General features: G+C 39.8%; 1 protein-coding gene across 1 annotated transcript in view; it reads left to right on the top strand.

Annotated features, from left to right (window-relative positions):
* The first annotated feature begins 6,151 nt into the window (after positions 1–6,151).
* The window catches only part of LOC139729550 (rho guanine nucleotide exchange factor 10-like), a 107,966-nt gene continuing 95,493 nt past the window's right edge, over positions 6,152–18,624 (top strand). The window contains exons 1-3 of the mRNA XM_071640474.1: positions 6,152–6,306; positions 12,210–12,792; positions 13,111–13,777. Of these exons, the coding sequence (XP_071496575.1) occupies positions 12,652–12,792; positions 13,111–13,777 (808 nt within the window). The 5' untranslated portion in view covers positions 6,152–6,306; positions 12,210–12,651. The remainder of the gene's footprint in view (positions 6,307–12,209; positions 12,793–13,110; positions 13,778–18,624) is intronic.

Raw genomic sequence — 18,624 nt, forward strand, 5'->3', positions numbered from 1 at the left:
TAGGTAGCTTGACACTCAATGCAAGGCATCAATTGTCATGTTTCATCGGCAGAGTGTAGCCCACCATCCCATAGATTTTCCTGATTTTTTTTTTTCAAAGCCCGCAAACCGTACGACCCTGTTACCTTGCAGGCAATGAAATATGCCGTAACTGGTCACCCGTGCGCCATGTGATGCTTAGATGGCACGAAAAAATGTGATTCCTCGTTCAAGACCTCCTGTTGAGTTTACGGCAGAGTAGATGACTAGGTTACAAATACAAGAGGCAGAGACCCTTAGATACAAGAGGAGAGGAAGGTGAGACTGGGTTCCGAAGGGGAAATGGGTCCACGGTAATTTGGTACATGACGCCTCCTCCAGACGGATCGCATCACATGATTCCCAGCATTGCCATGACGACTGCACCGGAGCGAAATGTTCTCCGCTGGAAAGTGTGAGGCTCAAGCTGTTTAGCACCCAGAGAGGACGGAGAGGAGATGATTTCTCAGGAGATGAGGAAGGGGAGGAGGAAGAGAGAGATAGAGAGAGAGAGGGATGGTCCTGGAAGAGGAAGACAAGAAGAATAGATGGAGGTAGAGATGGATGATGGAGAGGGTTGGAGGAGGAGGATGAGGAAGCAGAGGAAGAGTAGAAGGAGATGGGGAAGAGAGGGAGTAGGGGGATGAAGAGAAGAATTTGAGGTGCAGAATGAAGAGGAGAAGAATGAGGAGGAAGAGGGAGAGGAGGAGGAGGAGGAGGAGGAAGAGAAAGAAGGATTGAGGGAAGTAGGATGGTTGCTATGGGTGATGATGCCAGCCAGACCTGCCCCGTTGTAAATCTCCTGGGTGCAACATTCTTTTATGTGTATCCATTATTAATGAGATGTGAGTCCAAGTTGCACCTGCTTCCACCCAGAGGGGGATTTGGGCAGAAACCTGGCCAAACTTGAATGGAAAACAGATGAAATAAGCACCAGCACTGTGTATATAGCAGGATTGAGTCAAACTTCTTCTGATTTCAGTTACTATGGAAACACTCTCAGACACATGTTTCACCATGGAAATGAGCAATTTCAATTCAGTTGAGGTGATCAAATGAAAATTAATGTCTATTTCCATCCAACAAAAGGTTGAAACATTGTGCAAAGCGTACATTTCACAAATCATACTGTTTTACCAATGTGCTATATGATATATGTTTAGTACAAGGTGAATCATAGAGTATTTTCAAAACAAATGTATAAATGAATTGAATACTGAGAGAAACATTGCACACTTTACAAGGTTGACAGGAAAGCGAATGTGATGAGAGTTGTATGCATTTTCAAAGCCTTTATGTAAGAACTACCAAACAGCTGATACAGACAGTGACCCTACCAATGTGGGGCTGTATATCATAGGGCCACGCAAACTTCTGTGAAAAAAAATGATTCTCTTGTTCAGTCATTCTTCCTGAAAGCATTTTATGTGTGTATATGTGTGTCTGTTTGTCTGTTAGTGTATATTATGTATGCATGTGTGGATGTATGTATAAGATATTCTAATCTGTAATCTTCTTGTAACAGGTACATTCATGCTCTTTTAGCAGAATGAATGGCAAGTCTTGGAGACTGTACAATCTTTTATGAGCATGATTTTTGGCTGCCTGCCGGCAGATAACTGATTTTATACCGAGCTTCTTATATGCTAGTCGCAGTAGAAAACCATTAGTGAGATTAGCATCTAAAGCTTTGCCTGTGTGACCCACTTCAACTCGCGACGAGCCTCTCTTGGCGCACTAGTCCGTTTATGCATTCGTTTGTCGGTGCTGCACATTACAGCAGCTTTTCACTGCCGCTTGTCGGTGGTGGTGGTGGGGGAGGGGGGGTGGGGGAGTGCTGTTTTGTGGGTGATGTCGGCATCGGAGACATCGATCAAAGGGACACCGCATCGTTGCCGCTCTGGCAGCCACTTTGCCTTCTACATCAGAAAAGATGATGATGACGGAGTCGGTGGGTACATTATGACGCTCTTTCCTTGTAATGCCCCTGCTTGTCAGTCAGAATCTTATGATCGGTCATTATTGCCGTTAAGTCAAGCTGCCATGAAATATGTATGGTGGAGAAATAGCGACAGCGAGTGAGAGAGATAGAAAAGCAAAAGAAATTGATATTCAGGCAGAGAAAACAATTTGGAGGAGAGAAGGAGCAGTGACAAGGTAAAGAAGAGAGATGGAAAGAAAAGGAGAAAGATAAGTAGAAAGAGAAGAGAGAGGTAAATATAAAAAGAGATAAAATAAAAAGAATAGATTTAAGGAAAGAAAGGGGGAAAGATGAGTAGAAAGAGAAGAGAGAGATAAATATAAAAAGAGAGAAAATAAAAAGAAGAGATTTAAGGAAAGAAAGGGGGAAAGATAAGTCGAAAGAGAAGAGAGAGAGATAAAAAAATAAAAAGAGATGAAAATAAGAAGAGATAAAAATAAGAGATTTAAAGAAAGGGAGAAAAATAAATCGAAAGAGAAGAGAGAGATAGGAAAGTAAAAAGAAGAGATTGGGAAATAGAGGGAGAAAGATAGAAAAGTAAAAAGAAGGGAGATGAGGAAAGAGAAGAAGAAAGATAAATGGAAAGAAGAGAGAGAGATAAAAAAATAGAGGAGATGTTAAGAGATTAGGAAAGAAGAGGTGAGTTGGCCTTGTTGCAGAATTAAATGTGATATTGTAAATTGCAATGATAGGAACCACCTTGGTGAACGTTGAAATCATAAAAGCTGATTAAAGGTTGCTATGGCATCTGCCATCCTGTAACTTTCTATCAGGCTTCGCATGCAGTGAGAAGAGCTATAGATGCAATTATGAGAAAAGAGTTTATATTATAAGAGGAGAAGAATGTAACATATACTGCTGTATGTGTTTGTACTAGGAGAGAGAGAGAAGGGGGGGGGGGGAGCAAGTGGCAGAGACATACAGACGGCCAGAAATTGTGTGTGTCACAGAGAATTGCCTCCTTTTTTTGGTGCTGGGGAGGAGGGGGTTATTGTTTTACTTTGATGATATAACAGGAATATATTGCCAGATTGTACGATATATTGTGTGTTCCACATTCTCCAACATAAAGATGAATTTTTCTCCTCCTCTCTAAATCGGGGAAAACCCCCTCAGAATACCCTCCCTCCACCTAATGATGAGGATCGTTCTCATCACATCGGCTCATCTTTTCTCTAAAAAGTGAAGTGAAAAATATTGTCTTCATCAAACCGCCCCCCTCGTGCTGGCCTCGAGGGAAGAAAACGAAAATACGAAAAAAAGACGAGAGTGCGAGAAAGCCGATGGAGATGATTATCGGGCCTTCCTCCGCGCATTCCTCAGCAATTACACGCACCATCAGAGCCGCTCCTCATGAGAATGCAGAAATTGGGATGCACGCGACACTCCACGGGTCCTTGGTGATGGAGAAATGATGATGGTGGAATCAGAGATGGCAGATATCATTTCATCCTCAATTTTCATCTTTGCGTCTTCATTCAGTGGATTTTTTTTGGTCTTCTTCGTTTTATCTTTTACTTCATTTTTTTTGTTGTAAACTCGTCTCCTTGTTGGGGCTGAGGTGACCAACCTCCTTTCACGCTCCGGTCAAACTGTCGACGGGCAATTTCATTCCGGACACGTCCGCGGCCCTTAACGGATCGATAAACCCTATCCCCGTTCTAATATAAAGTGGCTCGGTCTCTTTGGGAATTGAGGTTCTGCTTGACCATCCCCCACCCAGTCCCGGCATGCTTCTACAATCTGATTATTGAAGCAATTTTCTCTCTTAGAAAGCTTCTCAAGGTAAAAAAAAAAATATGGATGTAAATGTCATATAAGATTAGGAGGATTGTAATTAATGAAAGCTACTTCTCTCTGATTACCAAGCGGTGATGTTGTTTTAGGAGTTAAATTGATGTCAATATTTTATGCCGACAGTATCATAAGAGTTTCAAGTGTGAGGCCTTCGTTTTAGCATTAGGTAATGACCAAACATCTTGGATTTGCATGGCTGGCAGCAAGAGTGGCAATAATGCTTTTTAAGGCATTATTTACCATTTGTAGATGAAACAGAAACCCAACTTTAGTGCTTTAAAATAGTTCTAAAATGTGAGTTAAAGATAGAAACAACCAATGTAGACATTTTGAATCAGTTTAGTCAATGTTAAGTATTGTTAAATATACAAAATGTGAACAATTGTTATCATAGAATTATTTCTAGTTAAACCATCTACAGTTATGGTTTACTAAGGAAAAATAGTGATATCTCCTTATATTTAAGGCTTTATTGCAACATTTTTATATGGTAGGATGTTACGTAATACAACTGACCTGCACATATTCCTAATATGTGATAGCGCAAGCATGCCTTTTTAAATCACTGCTCCAAATGATAAATGATACCGTTAAGTGCATGTCACATGACAAGCAATTGACCAATCGGATAGCTTGAATTACTTTCAGGTGGTGTATTATACATAATGGTGGTGGCTTTGAACTGAAAATTCTGGCTCTTGAACTGGGAAGAAGAATGACCTGTATGATGTTACAAGATGCCTCAAAGTTTACTTTTGTATTTCCGGCAATTTGTGTACAGGCAGAAATCACTCTATATTGCATCTTTTTGTTTGACATGAAAACCTGCATTTTTCTTCTTCTTACTTTTTCTTTTTCTTTTTTTGTTTTGTTTTTGCGGGGGTCCTTGATTTTGTATTCCAGTTTTGTCAGTGACAGATTAGGAACAAAAAGAAAGGGAGCAGTATTCAGAGAGCTTGTACATTTTGATTTAGGGAAATTGATGGAAGATGTGGAGGCACATGGCTGAACAGGACATTTTTTTTTTGTGTGTCTGTGTGTGTATATCTGTCTGTCTGTGTGTGTTTGTGTATAGTCTTTTGTATTGAAAATTGTGTTTAGTCTTTTGTATTGAAAATTGTGTTTTTGATATTGCCTTGCAGACAGGATTCGATGTGACATATATATACTCGGCACAACAAACTCCTTTTGGGTCAGCAAAATGTTCCTCTGATACAGAAAGGTCAATTCTGGGCATAGAGCATCTTGCATTACAAAGTTGGTAGGATTTTTTTGTTTTCCCCCACTAGAGTTGGTTTTGGATTTGAAAGTCTGGCATTGATTGCAGGGCTAGCAATCTTTCCGGCAGTAACACTCCCAACAGATTTTTGGAAACAGTATTTGTGTCTTCAAATATATCTCTTGTGCTCCCACCACATTTATTTGTACTGGCAGCTCTGCTGTGATAAGCGGAAACTTTGACATTATCAAATATTTCAAGCTGCACCAATTTTAGCAAAAAATTCCTTATTTGTAATTGTGCAGATAAAAGTAGACTTGTGCAAGATTGGATATTCATCTCCGATGATATTTTTGTGTTGTCATATATATTATGAATCAAGATATATAGCTGACTGCAGAATTCACGATCAATAATCACAGTGAGAAACATTCAGTGTTCTCAGAAGTGACCTGAAAGCCAGATGTGGAAGAGCAGTCGTAGCACCTCTCTACATATTTCATTCCGTGTCTTGATTGTCTAGTCCAATTTTAGCATCTTTTCTTGGATTCCTGGTTTGCATATCTCAGTACTGGGGTATAAAACAAACTATACCTCTGTTCCCTTAATCCTCCTATGAAGTGATTTCCAGCTACAGTCATGGGGGGAGGGGGGGGGGGGGTGGATTATAGTGAAACTATACTTCCTAGAATGGTGAAAGATGGAAGGTTATGATGAATATTTGATCCTGTGTTTCTGGCAAACCTTGGCACTTGTACATTGTACGTAACAGACGATCAGAAAAATTTCAGGATTAATTTTCTTCTGAGGTCACAGATTTGGTTTTTTTTTTGTGTATTCATACACTTCTGTGTGGTATGAGTGCATAATTGTAGTATGCATACTTGTCAACAGTTCCTAACTAATAGGAACATTCCTTTTTTTAATTTTTTAGAAAGAAGGCTCTTTCTTCAACCACAAGTTTCTACTGTAAGAAACATCTCTTAATTATGAAGGATGGGAGATTGATTAACATTCCGGGCTGCTCTCTGCAAACTTTACTTCAATTTGTTGTATCATATTTAGCTATGTAGAGACATAGATACATTGTATGTAATACCGTGTCTTCCTGTCATTCTTTTCCATCACAGCTCCAATGTTGCTACCCCCGCTGAGCTCATAAAAGGTTAAAAGCATCTACCGCCGTCGGTCGTCCGGGTTTGACTACCATCCGCCAGGACGTTGCCCACTTACCGCTCGCTAGGAGACGAGGGACGGGCGAAGGCAGAGAGCCAAGAGAAATATAATACAGGTAAGATGGTTTGGGAGAAAGGGGTGGGTGGGGATAAAATGAGAGAGAGGGAAGGGGAGAGAGAGAGAGAGAGAGAGAGAGAGAGAGAGGGATGAAGAAAGAGATTTTGGAAGAAAGCAAGAGAAGGAGATAAAGGTAGAGATGTGGGGGAGAGACAGAGAGAGAGGGATGATATGCAAGATATTTTGGAATGAAGCAAGAGAGATAAAGAAAGAAACAGAGAAATAGATGAAGTGAGAGATGAAGGAGAGAGGTAGAGGTAGATAAAGGAAGATATTCTGGAATAAAGCAAGAGAGATAAAGAAAGAAACAGAGAAATAGATAAAGTGAGAGATGAAGAAGAGAAGTAGAGGTAGACAAAGAAGATATTTGAAATAAAGCAAGAGATAGATAAAGAAAGGAACAGAGAAATAGATGAAGTGAGAGATGAAGGAGAGAGGTAGAGGTAGATAAAGGAAGATATTTGAAAAAAAGCAAGAGATAGATAAAGAAAGAAACAGAAATAGATTAAGTGAGAGATGAAGGAGAGAGGTAGAGGTAGATAAAGGAAGATATTTTGGAATAAAGGAAGAGATAGATAAAGAAACAGAAACAGATAAAGTGAGAGATGAAGGAGAGAGGTAGAGGTAGAAAAAGGAAGATATTTCAAATAAAGCAAGAGATAGATAAAGAAAGAAACAGAGAAATAGATGAAGTTAGAGATGAAGGAGAGAGATAGAGGTAGATAAAGGAAGATATTTTGGAATAAAGGAAGAGATAGATAAAGAAAGAAACAGAGAAATAGATGAAGTTAGAGATGAAGGAGAGAGGTAGAGGTAGATAAAGGAAGATAGTTTGGAATAAAGGAAGAGATAGATAAAGAAACAGAAACAGATGAAGTGAGAGATGAAGGAGAGAGGTAGAGGTAGATAAAAGAAGATATTTTGGAATAAAGCAAGAGATAGACAAAGAAGAAAGAGAAAAAGAGATGAAGTGAGATATGAAGGGGAGAGATGGGAGGGGGGATACACAAGATATTTTTGAATAAAAGGAGAGAGAGATTTAAAAAAAAAATAGAAAGGGATGAAACAAGAGATGCAGGGGAGAGATTGATAGTTGGGAATAATACAAGATATTTGTTACCAGAGCAAGAGAGAGATAAAGAAACAGAGATAGGGATGAGATGGAAGGGCAGAGACGGAGAGGGATAAAGCAAGGGTTTTTTTTTTTTTGGACTAAAGCAGAAAATAGATAAAGAAAGAGAAAGAAAGAATAAGAGATGATGCAAGAGGGGGAAGGGAATCACAGATAGGGATGATATAGATATTTGTTAATAAATTAAAAGAGAGATAAGAAAAAGATGGATGAAGCAAGAGATGAAAGGGAGAGACAGCACAGTGATAAAGCAAGACCGAGAGAAGAAGGAAAGAGAGGGGGAGGAGAGATGGTTAGCAAGAGGAATAAGAAAAGTGTTCAGAGAGAAACAAAGATAGGCAAAAGAGACGGATAGACAGTTTGATAATTAAAAGCAAAATAATTGTGAATAAAGCAAGAGATAGCGGAAGAAATAGAAAGAGATAGAGAGAAGGAGTGCAAGAGGAAGAAAAAAGGATGGAGGGAGAGAAATGGCATACCGCAGACTCTGCTCCCTGTAATTTGGGATCTTGAATTTGATCGCTTTTACTTATTCAGAGTGCTCTGGGAGTTTGGGATCCCCCATTTCACGTATAATTGAAGTAATAAAGGCAGACATGTGCGAAGCGTAAAATAACACCCTGCACCCACATAGCATATATACCTCCCTGCATACTGGAAAGAAAATGAGTGCTTCTTTTTAAAGGGAAGTCCATCATACAAAGCCAATGTACACTCACTTCTTCCTGTAAGTAAAACAGCAAGGTTGGTGTAGAGCAAAAAGAAAATGAATAAAGAAGAATAAATAAATGAAAATTAAATACATAGAGTGACTAATTGCTTCGTAGTTGAAAACTTGGCCCGAGTAGTCTATTGGTGAAATAATTATGTTTGTGTGCCATTCATACATTGACTTCTGCTTTTTATTCACTATCTGATATGTGGGCTCTCAACTTGGGGGGGGGGGGGGAGGGGGACAAACTTTTGGCAAATCAAAAAGGGAACAAATTGAACCATACATTGTGGGATAACAGTCTTGATGTATCAACTGATATGAACATATCATCTTGATTGATTGAACACTGCACATTTTGTGACTGCCTGGCTCAAAACCCTCAAAAGTTGCATATTAGAATTCTCGGTATTGGACCAAAATACTAGTAGTCATTTGGACTCAAATATTTCAAGTTTGTCTTACCTGGGAGAGTAATCTCATCTCTACATGTTGTCAAAATTTTGCAGCTTAAAGGGAAAGCAAACCCAAAGAGCAATGTGGATTGAGTAAAAGCAGCAAAATTAGTAGAATATATCAGTGAAAGTTTGAGGAAAATCGGACAATCGATGCAATAGTTACGAATTTTTAAAGTTTTGGTGTTGGAACGGCTGGATGAGGAGACTACTAGAAGTTATGACGTATGAGTGGACAGCACTATAAAGAAAGTATAAAGAAAAATCCACAAAAATTCATTTTTCATGAAAATTACAAATTCCACCAACTTGATACTGACATATGTTAAGGGTAGCAATTATTCCCCCTGCTTTCTGAAAGCGATTTGTCAAGTGCTCTTTCATAATGCTAGAAAAGTGAATTTTTTTTAAATTTTCTTTATATTTTCTTTGTATTGTTGTCCACTCAAACGTCATAACCTCTACTAGTCTCCTCATCCAGCGGTTCCAACACCAAAATTTTAAAAATTCATAACTTTTGCATCGATTGTCCGATTTTCCTCAAACTTTCACTGATATGTTCTACTAATGTTGCTGCTTTTACTCAATCCACATTGCTCTTTGGGTTTGCTTTCCCTTTAAAACAGAACCAAACTTGAGATATGAGTGGTAAGTGGTTTTCTAGACCATATATATGATTTTTTTTTGACAAGCACTTCTTTCACTGTGATTTTCATAGGTATATGTGCACAGCACACCCAAGTGACCTAAATCTTGAAATCCTTTTTTTTTCTCCCTTTTATATGAAACTGCACCTCCTAACTTACTCTTATTTCAATCACTTTTTGAATGGGTTAGGATGGTAAGATGTGAACAAGTTATGTATCATTTAAAAGCTTAGAAAGTACTCTTTCAAGCTATATAGAGAGTAAATATTCGTTTTGGACCACTTTTTGCGGGTTTTGAGCCAGGTGGTCACATGTCACGAGGAATATGTGACCATAACTTGAGATCTTTTGAGGAAATCTAATATAACATTAATCCCTGTGTGGTTGTTCTTGCGTAGTCATGATATTACTGTAGATGTATCTCTCATGCGAAGACATATGGTCACACAGATGTACATAGGTGGGACTACAGTTCGAGTGGTCATGCATCCCATATCCTTGTCAACAGAGCAACAGTAATTTTTGCCCTTTGATCTACAAAACAATATGCATAACCCTCATTGATGCCTTGTAGAAATTTTCTGGTTCCACTACACCGTCATCGTACGGTGACGTTCGCATTGTCATGAAATGATGTCAAGCATGTTGCAGTAAGATTGACTTCTTTCACTTTTTTTACATGAATGTGCACATTCCACTGTGAATGTCCCAAGTTCTTCTTGTGCTGAGGTAAAAATGACACTAGAAGTCTGAAAGATCTCTTCTTGTTTGTCTTCCTGGCCCATTCCTCCTCCTTGGGTTGCTATATTGGCAGAAGTAGAAATCTGGGACGGCATCTCTGCTTTTTGAAACGAAATATCAATCTGACTTCTTGACCTGCGCAGTTTTCGAACGCCATTCAGATAATTACTCAGTTGTGTTGCCATGGCGACTGAACTCAATCATCTTGGCGTGACGGAAACCTAATCCCGCGCGAGCAAATACGGCTATTGATCTGGCAAATATGGATTCTTCTCCCCCCATACGTCTCTCGTTTGCCCCCTGTTTCTTGGCGCTATTGATCAGTGAAAATCTCTAGTTTCCACTCATCTTTCTCTCTTATCACGGAAGGGAGCAAACAAGACTAAGAAAGAAGGGGGCAGTATTGATTAATTCAAATTGCCTGAGGAAAAGCTCGTGTATGGGAGTTGGTGGAGGAGGTGGTGGGGGGGGATGAATAGGAGAAGAAGGTTAGAGCAGAGACTTTCTCTAAATTTGGGCAAATATTATTCATTCAGGTCCAGCGGTGGAGCTTAAGAATCAGTCCAAGAAAGCACGACTGATGTGTGTGTGTGTGGGGGGGGGGGGGGGGAGTAAGGGTAGTCTTCTATTCCTCCCCCCCAACCTTTTCCCCTTTCCACATTGACTCGCGATGAGGTACATTGATTCATCGAGCGGTTCTTGCACATACCATACGTTGATTTATTGAATGGTTCTTGCACATACCTTCTTAATTCTTGTGAGCCTTGACATAGAGAGAGAGAAAAATGAAAGAATGAAAGAAAATGAAGAGATGGATAGATAGATAGAGATAGATAGATAGGTAGATAGATAGATAGATAGATAGATAGATAGATAGATAGATAGATAGGTAGGTAGGTAGGTAGAGATAGATAGAGATATAGATAGATAATGTAGGTAGAGAGAGAGGTGATAGTTAGAGATAGAAAGATAGATACATAGATAGATAGATACATATATACACAGAGAGTTAGAGATAGATAGATAGGTAGAGAGAGATAGATTGATGGAAAAATACATGTAGATTGATTCAATGCCTTTTGTGGTGGTGTGAACGAATCATGGACGTGAAGGTGACTGCCAATCATATTGAATAAAGGCAGAGAGAGAGAGAGAGTGGGGGGAGGGGGAGAGGGATTGTGAGTGGATGATTGACCTTTGGGAAGGAGCATATCATGCTACCACACATGAAAAGGTCAAGCATAATCATGCAACAACATTTTCATGTTGCATGTTTTCAAAGTTATGACAGAAGCATCCATTATCCCATTGAGGATGGGCTGATTTTGCTACAACACGCATTTCTCATAGACACCTGCACAAGTATGTACTCGGGACTCGTCCTCAACAGGTTATAAAAGTATATTGCGTGAAATTGACAAAAAATTCTTGAGTTTATTTGTAATTGTTTAATATCAGGTGTCTGTACGCAGTAAATACCCACATTTCCTGTCAAATTATGTGATGTAGTAAGTTGGGGAGAATTGTTTAATACTCTGAAGCATATAGTGTGTAGGCCCTTAATGGTTTGCAGTTTAGATAGTCAACAAGTTTTGAGTATGATGGCCAAATGAGTGAAGTCGAGGTAGGAGTGTGTATACTGTAGATAAGTTTTCTTGTGTGTTTAGTTAAATGTTCTGAAATTTGTGTGGCATATATATTCGGACTACATATCTCTGTGTTTTTATGATTGACATATCTGTTTTAAATGGTCTCTGATGAGGATGAAATGGACCGAAGGAAATATGTCAGTAATTATGAAACGTGCAGGAAAATAAGTGTGAGTGTGTCATTGATACATCTACACTCTGTGAAATAAGGATCATTTTCAGGCATATGTGATGGAGAGTTTGATTGAATACTAGATGACCAATTACTAGCAGCCATCATTCCTCCTAAGTTTGCAGCCCCCGGGGCAAGACTCCATCTCGGGTGGGAAAAGAAAATCGGGGTCACATTGATCATTCAAGATGCGTAATGAGGCGGGGGATGCAACACGCGAGGAAAGAGGTGACACAAAATCAACAAAGAGATTATGATCATGAAAATTGATTTGAGTGAGTTTTTTTTTTCTTGTGTCACACTTAGGGGAAAGTAAACAATGGGGAAGAAGTAACTGGAAATCTTTTTCTGATGATTTTTAACATCACTTTTTTTTTTCTTTGTGTACCCAAGGCAGTCTTGGAAGAACAACAGCGGTTGGGGGATTTTCTGGAAGATTGCACGTCCGCATCTTAGGAGGATCGCCATGACAACAGGATCATCAATGGCTTAAGGTGGAGGATGGTGAGCGAGCTTGTCTTGAGGTGGACTGGAGTGGACTTTGCCTTCGTCGAGTGAGAAAAACTCTTTCAGTGTTTGCTCTAGATGTAATTTGGACCTGAGTGCTTTTATATCTCTGAGATGAATGCTTTGAGAAGTAATTCCTCGAAGATTGACTCTCGGCGAAAAAAAGGTACATATATCTTTGACAGCTGCTGAAGAGCCATCAAACTTTGATCTGTAACATGCATCAGTATTTCAACTGAGACTTCTTGGAGAATATCTTTTACGACGACAAACACGGCAGGAAATCAGTCGGCCATTTTTTTTTTAGGAGAGGTTTGGTCAAGAGACCATGAGTGATGCCATGGATAACACGCACGCGGACGAGGATAAACCGGTCATACTGGACTCGCCGAGCGATTCGAACACGACCACGACCCCGAGCAGCGACCAGTCGCGCGAGGTCACCTACGAGATCTTGCTGCCAAATGAGGTAAGAAAGCCTGAGTGTAGATGAGTGGTCAGTAGAAGCCCCTATCTCAAGATTTTATGTGCAAATTATATGGCAAGTTGTGAGGCGATGACATCGTCAACTAGTTATTTGCATATTCATATTGCCTTTTAAAAAACTTTTAAAAATTTTCCAATTTCATATCTTTCAAAATTATTATCAGATTTTTATCAAAATTTCACTATTGCATTTGAAAAATTTTACTCATTGTTTTCAGACTAACTTTGAACTGGTCCAGAATTCACCTTTTAACTGTTGTGTTCATCATACGTGATGTGATGTAATTTATTGTCCCTGCAGAATGAAGCAGAAAATGAGGAGCAGTATTCCATGATTCCCGAGCTTGACCAATCAAATTACACCGAGCTCATCCAATCCGAGCTGCCAGAGCCCAGCACGTATGAGACCACGACGTTCCATCATGACTCGAGTCCAGTGCGTGAGCATGGCTGGCAGTCCACTTGGCCAGAACGCAACGAAAACGAAGACATTGACGAGTACAGTCAGTCGGCGGTGAGCATGGCCGATGTGGCCAGCGTCAACAGCCAATCAGCTTCCAGCGCTGCCGACGCACAGAGTATCCACAGCAACCACAGCGCCCAGAGCATGCAGAGCGAGACCTCGCCGGACCGGCCGGAGGGCGACGACCTTGGGTCATCCCGCGTCACCAGCCTCATCGACAAACTCAACCAGAGCGACATGCTGGGTTCCCGCCCCGTCCCCACCTCGCTCCCCCTGGGCACCACCCGGGGCACCATGGGGCCCTACGCCAGCAGCTACGCAAAGAACCCGGGCCAGGCCCTGGTCGGGAGCCCCTCCCAGATTGCCGGGCGGGCGACGATACCGCGGGCGTCGTTCAAGACGCGGGCCCGGGAGCCGATCCTCGGCTCGTCCGTGGGAGGTGAGCTGCAAATGGACGAGGATGGAAATGAATACACCGAGTGGACAGAGAATGAGATCTATCAAGGTTAGACTCAGGGCATGAGCATCTTGTCGGCAAAATCATAAAATGGCATCAAATTTCAAAAAAGAAAACCCACCAAAATCACACACGCAGACACACACACGTATACAAACTATAAAGGTATGAAACTGCACCCTCTGTGACGAAATTTGAAATGCACCTTCCGTTTCTGTACCACAATGGCATGCACAACCCATCAAAAACCAGGCAAAAATTATGCATCTTGCTGCCAAGGGAAATAAGAAAACCCACCCACAATGCTATGGGAACTGCAATTTGTTGCTTGTGCATACGACTGGCTTGTTGCTTGTGAAAGATGAAAGCATTAAAAAATCACTTTAAAAAAAAGGACTGTGTTTCTAACATTACTGTCCTAGATTCTGTCACCTCTCTTTCACGTACTATCTCCATTAGTCCTTGTTCCATTCCCTTACTGCCCGGTTTCCCTCTCTTTCTCTCGTAATTCATATCTCACTCATTCTTGATAACACTGTGCAGATGCTATTTGCCACTGTCTATCACCACTTTTCAAAGGAAAGTTCACATTTAACGCTCCTTAGTGCATCTAACAAGCATTTGTATCTAATATGCATTCTAACCCAGCTGAATGAACGGGTAAAGCGATTATTTGAGTAATCCACTTGAGGTTGAACTAGATGGCCTAACCTAGATTTTTTTTTCCTTCAAATTATTTTGTTGCCAGATATTTAGTACCACAAGAGGATTAAATCTTGTCCCTACGCACACAAAAATTGAGTCAGAAACTCGTCCACTGTTTGGTAGGGGGCTTGATATAAATTCATGCATTGAATACTTGATGCCCTGATCTGTTTCTTTTCTATATTTGTATTTTATTACCACCACTGTAGACATCAGTGGGTCATATGAATGACACCCAATCCTTTGTAACTAAAACAAGACACAAGCTTTAAAGGAGTGGTATAGTTTTGTTTGAGATGGGGTTTCAGTTTTCCAACATTTTTGTGAGATAATGAAAAACCTCTTATAAGATATTAAAGAGCATACAATTCTAGGAGGAATGCAAAGTTTATCTGATGAAAATTGATTTGAAATGGCTGAGATATCCAAAAACAAAGAGGTCGTAATAAAAGATGGGACACTATATCTATCCTGTAGCATTATCTTTCTGTTTAGATAATACTAGAAAAAGATTTAAGATATTTTAAGAAAGTGAAAAATAACGAACATATATATTTTTATTAATGCTGTATTTGGTTCGAGCTGAGATATTACCAAGGGCTTGTACAACACTTCTTGTAGGAGGCCATACCCTTAGATGTCACAAATATTTGACATCAACATAAAGAACTTGCAGAAGGAACAAGTTTAATTCAGTTTTGAAGTAGATGAGGAAATCTAATAGACAGATTCTCCCCTTTTTTCAATATATTGGAACAAGGATTTGAATAATCTGAGGCATGAAACCCGTTAAGTTTTGGGAGTTAGGCAGAGGATTTTCCAGCAAAATATTGGCAAGCCGCACAGGTCGCTGACCACTAGGTGTTTGTGAGATCTGTCCGAAAATAACTGCAGTAGATGTTAGCCTTCGGGCCATCAATTGCTTACGAGTCTCGGCATTGAGACTCAAAACCTCAAGATGTATAGGTTTACATCGCAGGTACAGTGACGGAAATTCCTCACTGACATGCACATTCTTGACTTTGCAGGTGCGAAGTGAAAAATTGCATCTGATTGATTTTGAGCATTTGCCGGCGACAAGGTATGCCACAGCTTGGAAAGGTTTTGAATGAGGTTTCGGCGGTGACACGCGCTGTACCGCGAGATAGTGTGACACGCTAGCAAGTTCTTAGTTTCTCGTAACGCCCACGGCCTCACGGCCTGGTCACTTACCAAAATGAGCAATGAAAGAATGCCACGGATACTTGAGAAGAAGCAGTTGTGACTTCAGATGAACTATTTCACATTTTGGCAGCACTCCAAATTGGATGTTTTGAAACTGTGATCACAAAATGCTTGATACCACGTGGGAGTCTATAAGTTTTGAAACTGTTGTCCGGCCATTATTTCAAGAACTTGCAGTCATTCTAAAGAATGTTTTCGTTAATGAGGAAAGCCATGACAGCCAGATTTTAGTGAAATGATTTAAGAATGGACTTGCGACGACTTATTGGATGGCTGAAAAACATAAACTCCTTTCTTTTTCTAAGAATGATGGAAACTTGCAGAGCTCGCTCCCCTCTTTTAACATTAGCCAATTTGAGGGATTATCCTGTGATATTTTCTGATGAAAAGATGTGGAAACCCATGTAGTACCTTGAAAATGCACCATTCAAGTAGCTCTGATGAAATTACCATCAAGATCATGTACAGAACTTAAGAATTTTTTTTTGCATGATTTTGTAGAGATTAACAGAACCTGCTTCTCTGAAGAAAATATTACTGAGGATAAAGACAGTTTCATGGAATAAGAGAATTACACTGAGTGCTGTCACTATTCGCCTTTGAGCCTGAATATGGTAGGTAGAAATTGTGAGGGATTTCAATTTAATCCCCTTTAGGATCACACCATGAAAAAGCCATTTTCATCATGTACACCGGGTTGTGTACAGTAATTACAGAGTTAAGCAAAGGAACGTGATGGGTTTGCGTGTTCAGGTGCACTCATAGAAATACGTAGGGTACTAAAACTAGAAATCACTATCACCAAAAGTCTGTCGTATTTACTCACACGAATCACACGCCACATTCTACCCACAAACTTTGATGGCTATCCACAAAAGTTGGAAGATCATCGGGGCAAATTGTCTATCACCATTCACTGTGTGTCCATGTGACATCACGCTCTGCTCATGGCGTCCGATTGGTCGCTAGATCACATTCTCTGGCTCCTCACGGATTCTTTCCCCCCTCTCCATCTTTCTGTATATCTTTGACCACCATTCACATCATCGCATTGTACGTATGCGTGTAATATTATACGTCAGAGTCTCGTTTTAACCTGTGGACAGATTGTATCGCAAGGTGAGTATTTGACTCGACAGTCATAACATTGATTGTTCTGTATCAACATTACTTATTCATCGTTTCATGCACTGCATCTTGCCTTTCATTCACAGCTTTCATTCCCTGCGAGTCACTTAATATGCATTCCTTGACTTGTGTATACAGTCGTACATTGCTCTCTTGATCCCTTTCATTTGCACTACACAGTTTTGACATCTTCTGCCATTAGGCAGTAAAACTTAACATTAGTGCTCTCAAATCATCATAATATGTTGTCTGCCTGTGTGTGCAAATGTGTCAGTTGAAAATTTTCCTCAATTCTATTTGTCATCTATGTGAAAAAAACCCTCAGTTTGTACATTGAATCATTTTTACAAATTTGTGTTTAACACAGACTCTCATATATCCCATCCTAATCACCTATCATTTGTCTGCCTATTCCCACTTTAAAAGGTCTAATTTATCATGTGTTTCATTTCTCATTCTTTTTATTATTTCTTCACTGCGAATGTGTAGTAAAGTGTAATTTGATTTTTATATTGGAGATGCAGCGAACTGCAGACAAATTTTATTGCGATAATTGTGCCCCCGCCCCCCATTTGCTCTGGATCAGTGATGAGATGAGCGTTCACTTCAATTTCAGAAAACTTATCATTCATCAAGCTAATAGCAGTTGGACCCATATATATTGTAGGTCAGTTTCCAATTTCACTGATATGAAACTGCAGTACATCACCCTGCCCCCTCCAAATCCCCTCCCCCCACCCTTGGTGCTGTTGTATATGAATATAATTCAGTCCATTCAACCAAGTCAGTGCATCAATGTCTGTTATTCTACATAGATGCACTATTACCACGTTTACTAGAAAACAGATTGCATGCTATTTCATTTAATTGTTGTTGTTGTTGTTTTTTTTTTTGCAAATCAGCACCAATTCCTCTGACGTAAAATGAAATTTGTTAGCTGATAAATACCATGGCATCAGTGTATCGGCTTTCAGTCATTTAGTGGATAATTCTATTCCGGACGAATCTGTACGTCATCACTTTAAAGCTGCTTGTCTGTTGCATGGTCTGGTGCGTGATTGCGAGCGTTTAAACAAGATGCGGTGGTAATTTTACTGCTTTGATTTGTTAAAACGTACTTCCAAGGCCGAATTCATGTAAACTGTTTTGTAATTGACTTTTGATTTCAGTATATATGTCTGCTTTGGACTTAATTACCTGCACCCCTGGAATGCCAAATCTTGAAATAATGAATACGTCATGGGGTATTTTTATTTAGTTGATGTGATTTTGTGTCGGATGTGAGAGCTTTATCGGATAGGATGGAAGTAGGAGGGGATCTCTTTTAGGATACCAATGACATGATGAGAATGTTATGTCACTACAGAACATATTGTTAACAGCTTTGCCCTTGTTAACATCCATGCGTCAGTATTTAAAAGCTGCCGCAGTAATTTTGCAGTATGTATCTCATTTACTATTTTGCTGTGTTTTCATCCTTTATAAGTGCTACTGCAGTTCCTATCATAATCATTTTTAATATATATATTTGTTCATTCTTTGTATTAACCCATTGAGGATGGACTGATTTTGCTGTAACAAGCATTTTCCATAGACACAAGCCCGAGTATACTCTGGACTACTGTAAAAGTGGAAATTTTCGCGGTGTTGAGATTTTTGTGCATTATGCACAACCAGAAACTAGTGCAAAAATAAGAGCATGCAAGTAATTTTGCTTGCCATATGTTTCAGCAGTAGAAGTCTTATTCCGTGGAATTAGAAACATGCACAACTCCTCTTACCCGGATGAGGGCGAAAAATTACTCATGCAAAATTATCCACTTTCACATTAGTCTTCA

This window comes from Diadema antillarum, unplaced genomic scaffold (assembly GCF_040938485.1).
Source record: "Diadema antillarum isolate AM-2024a unplaced genomic scaffold, OU_Dant_1.0 seq00000245_RagTag, whole genome shotgun sequence".
Classification (NCBI taxonomy): Eukaryota; Metazoa; Echinodermata; class Echinoidea; order Diadematoida; family Diadematidae; genus Diadema; species Diadema antillarum.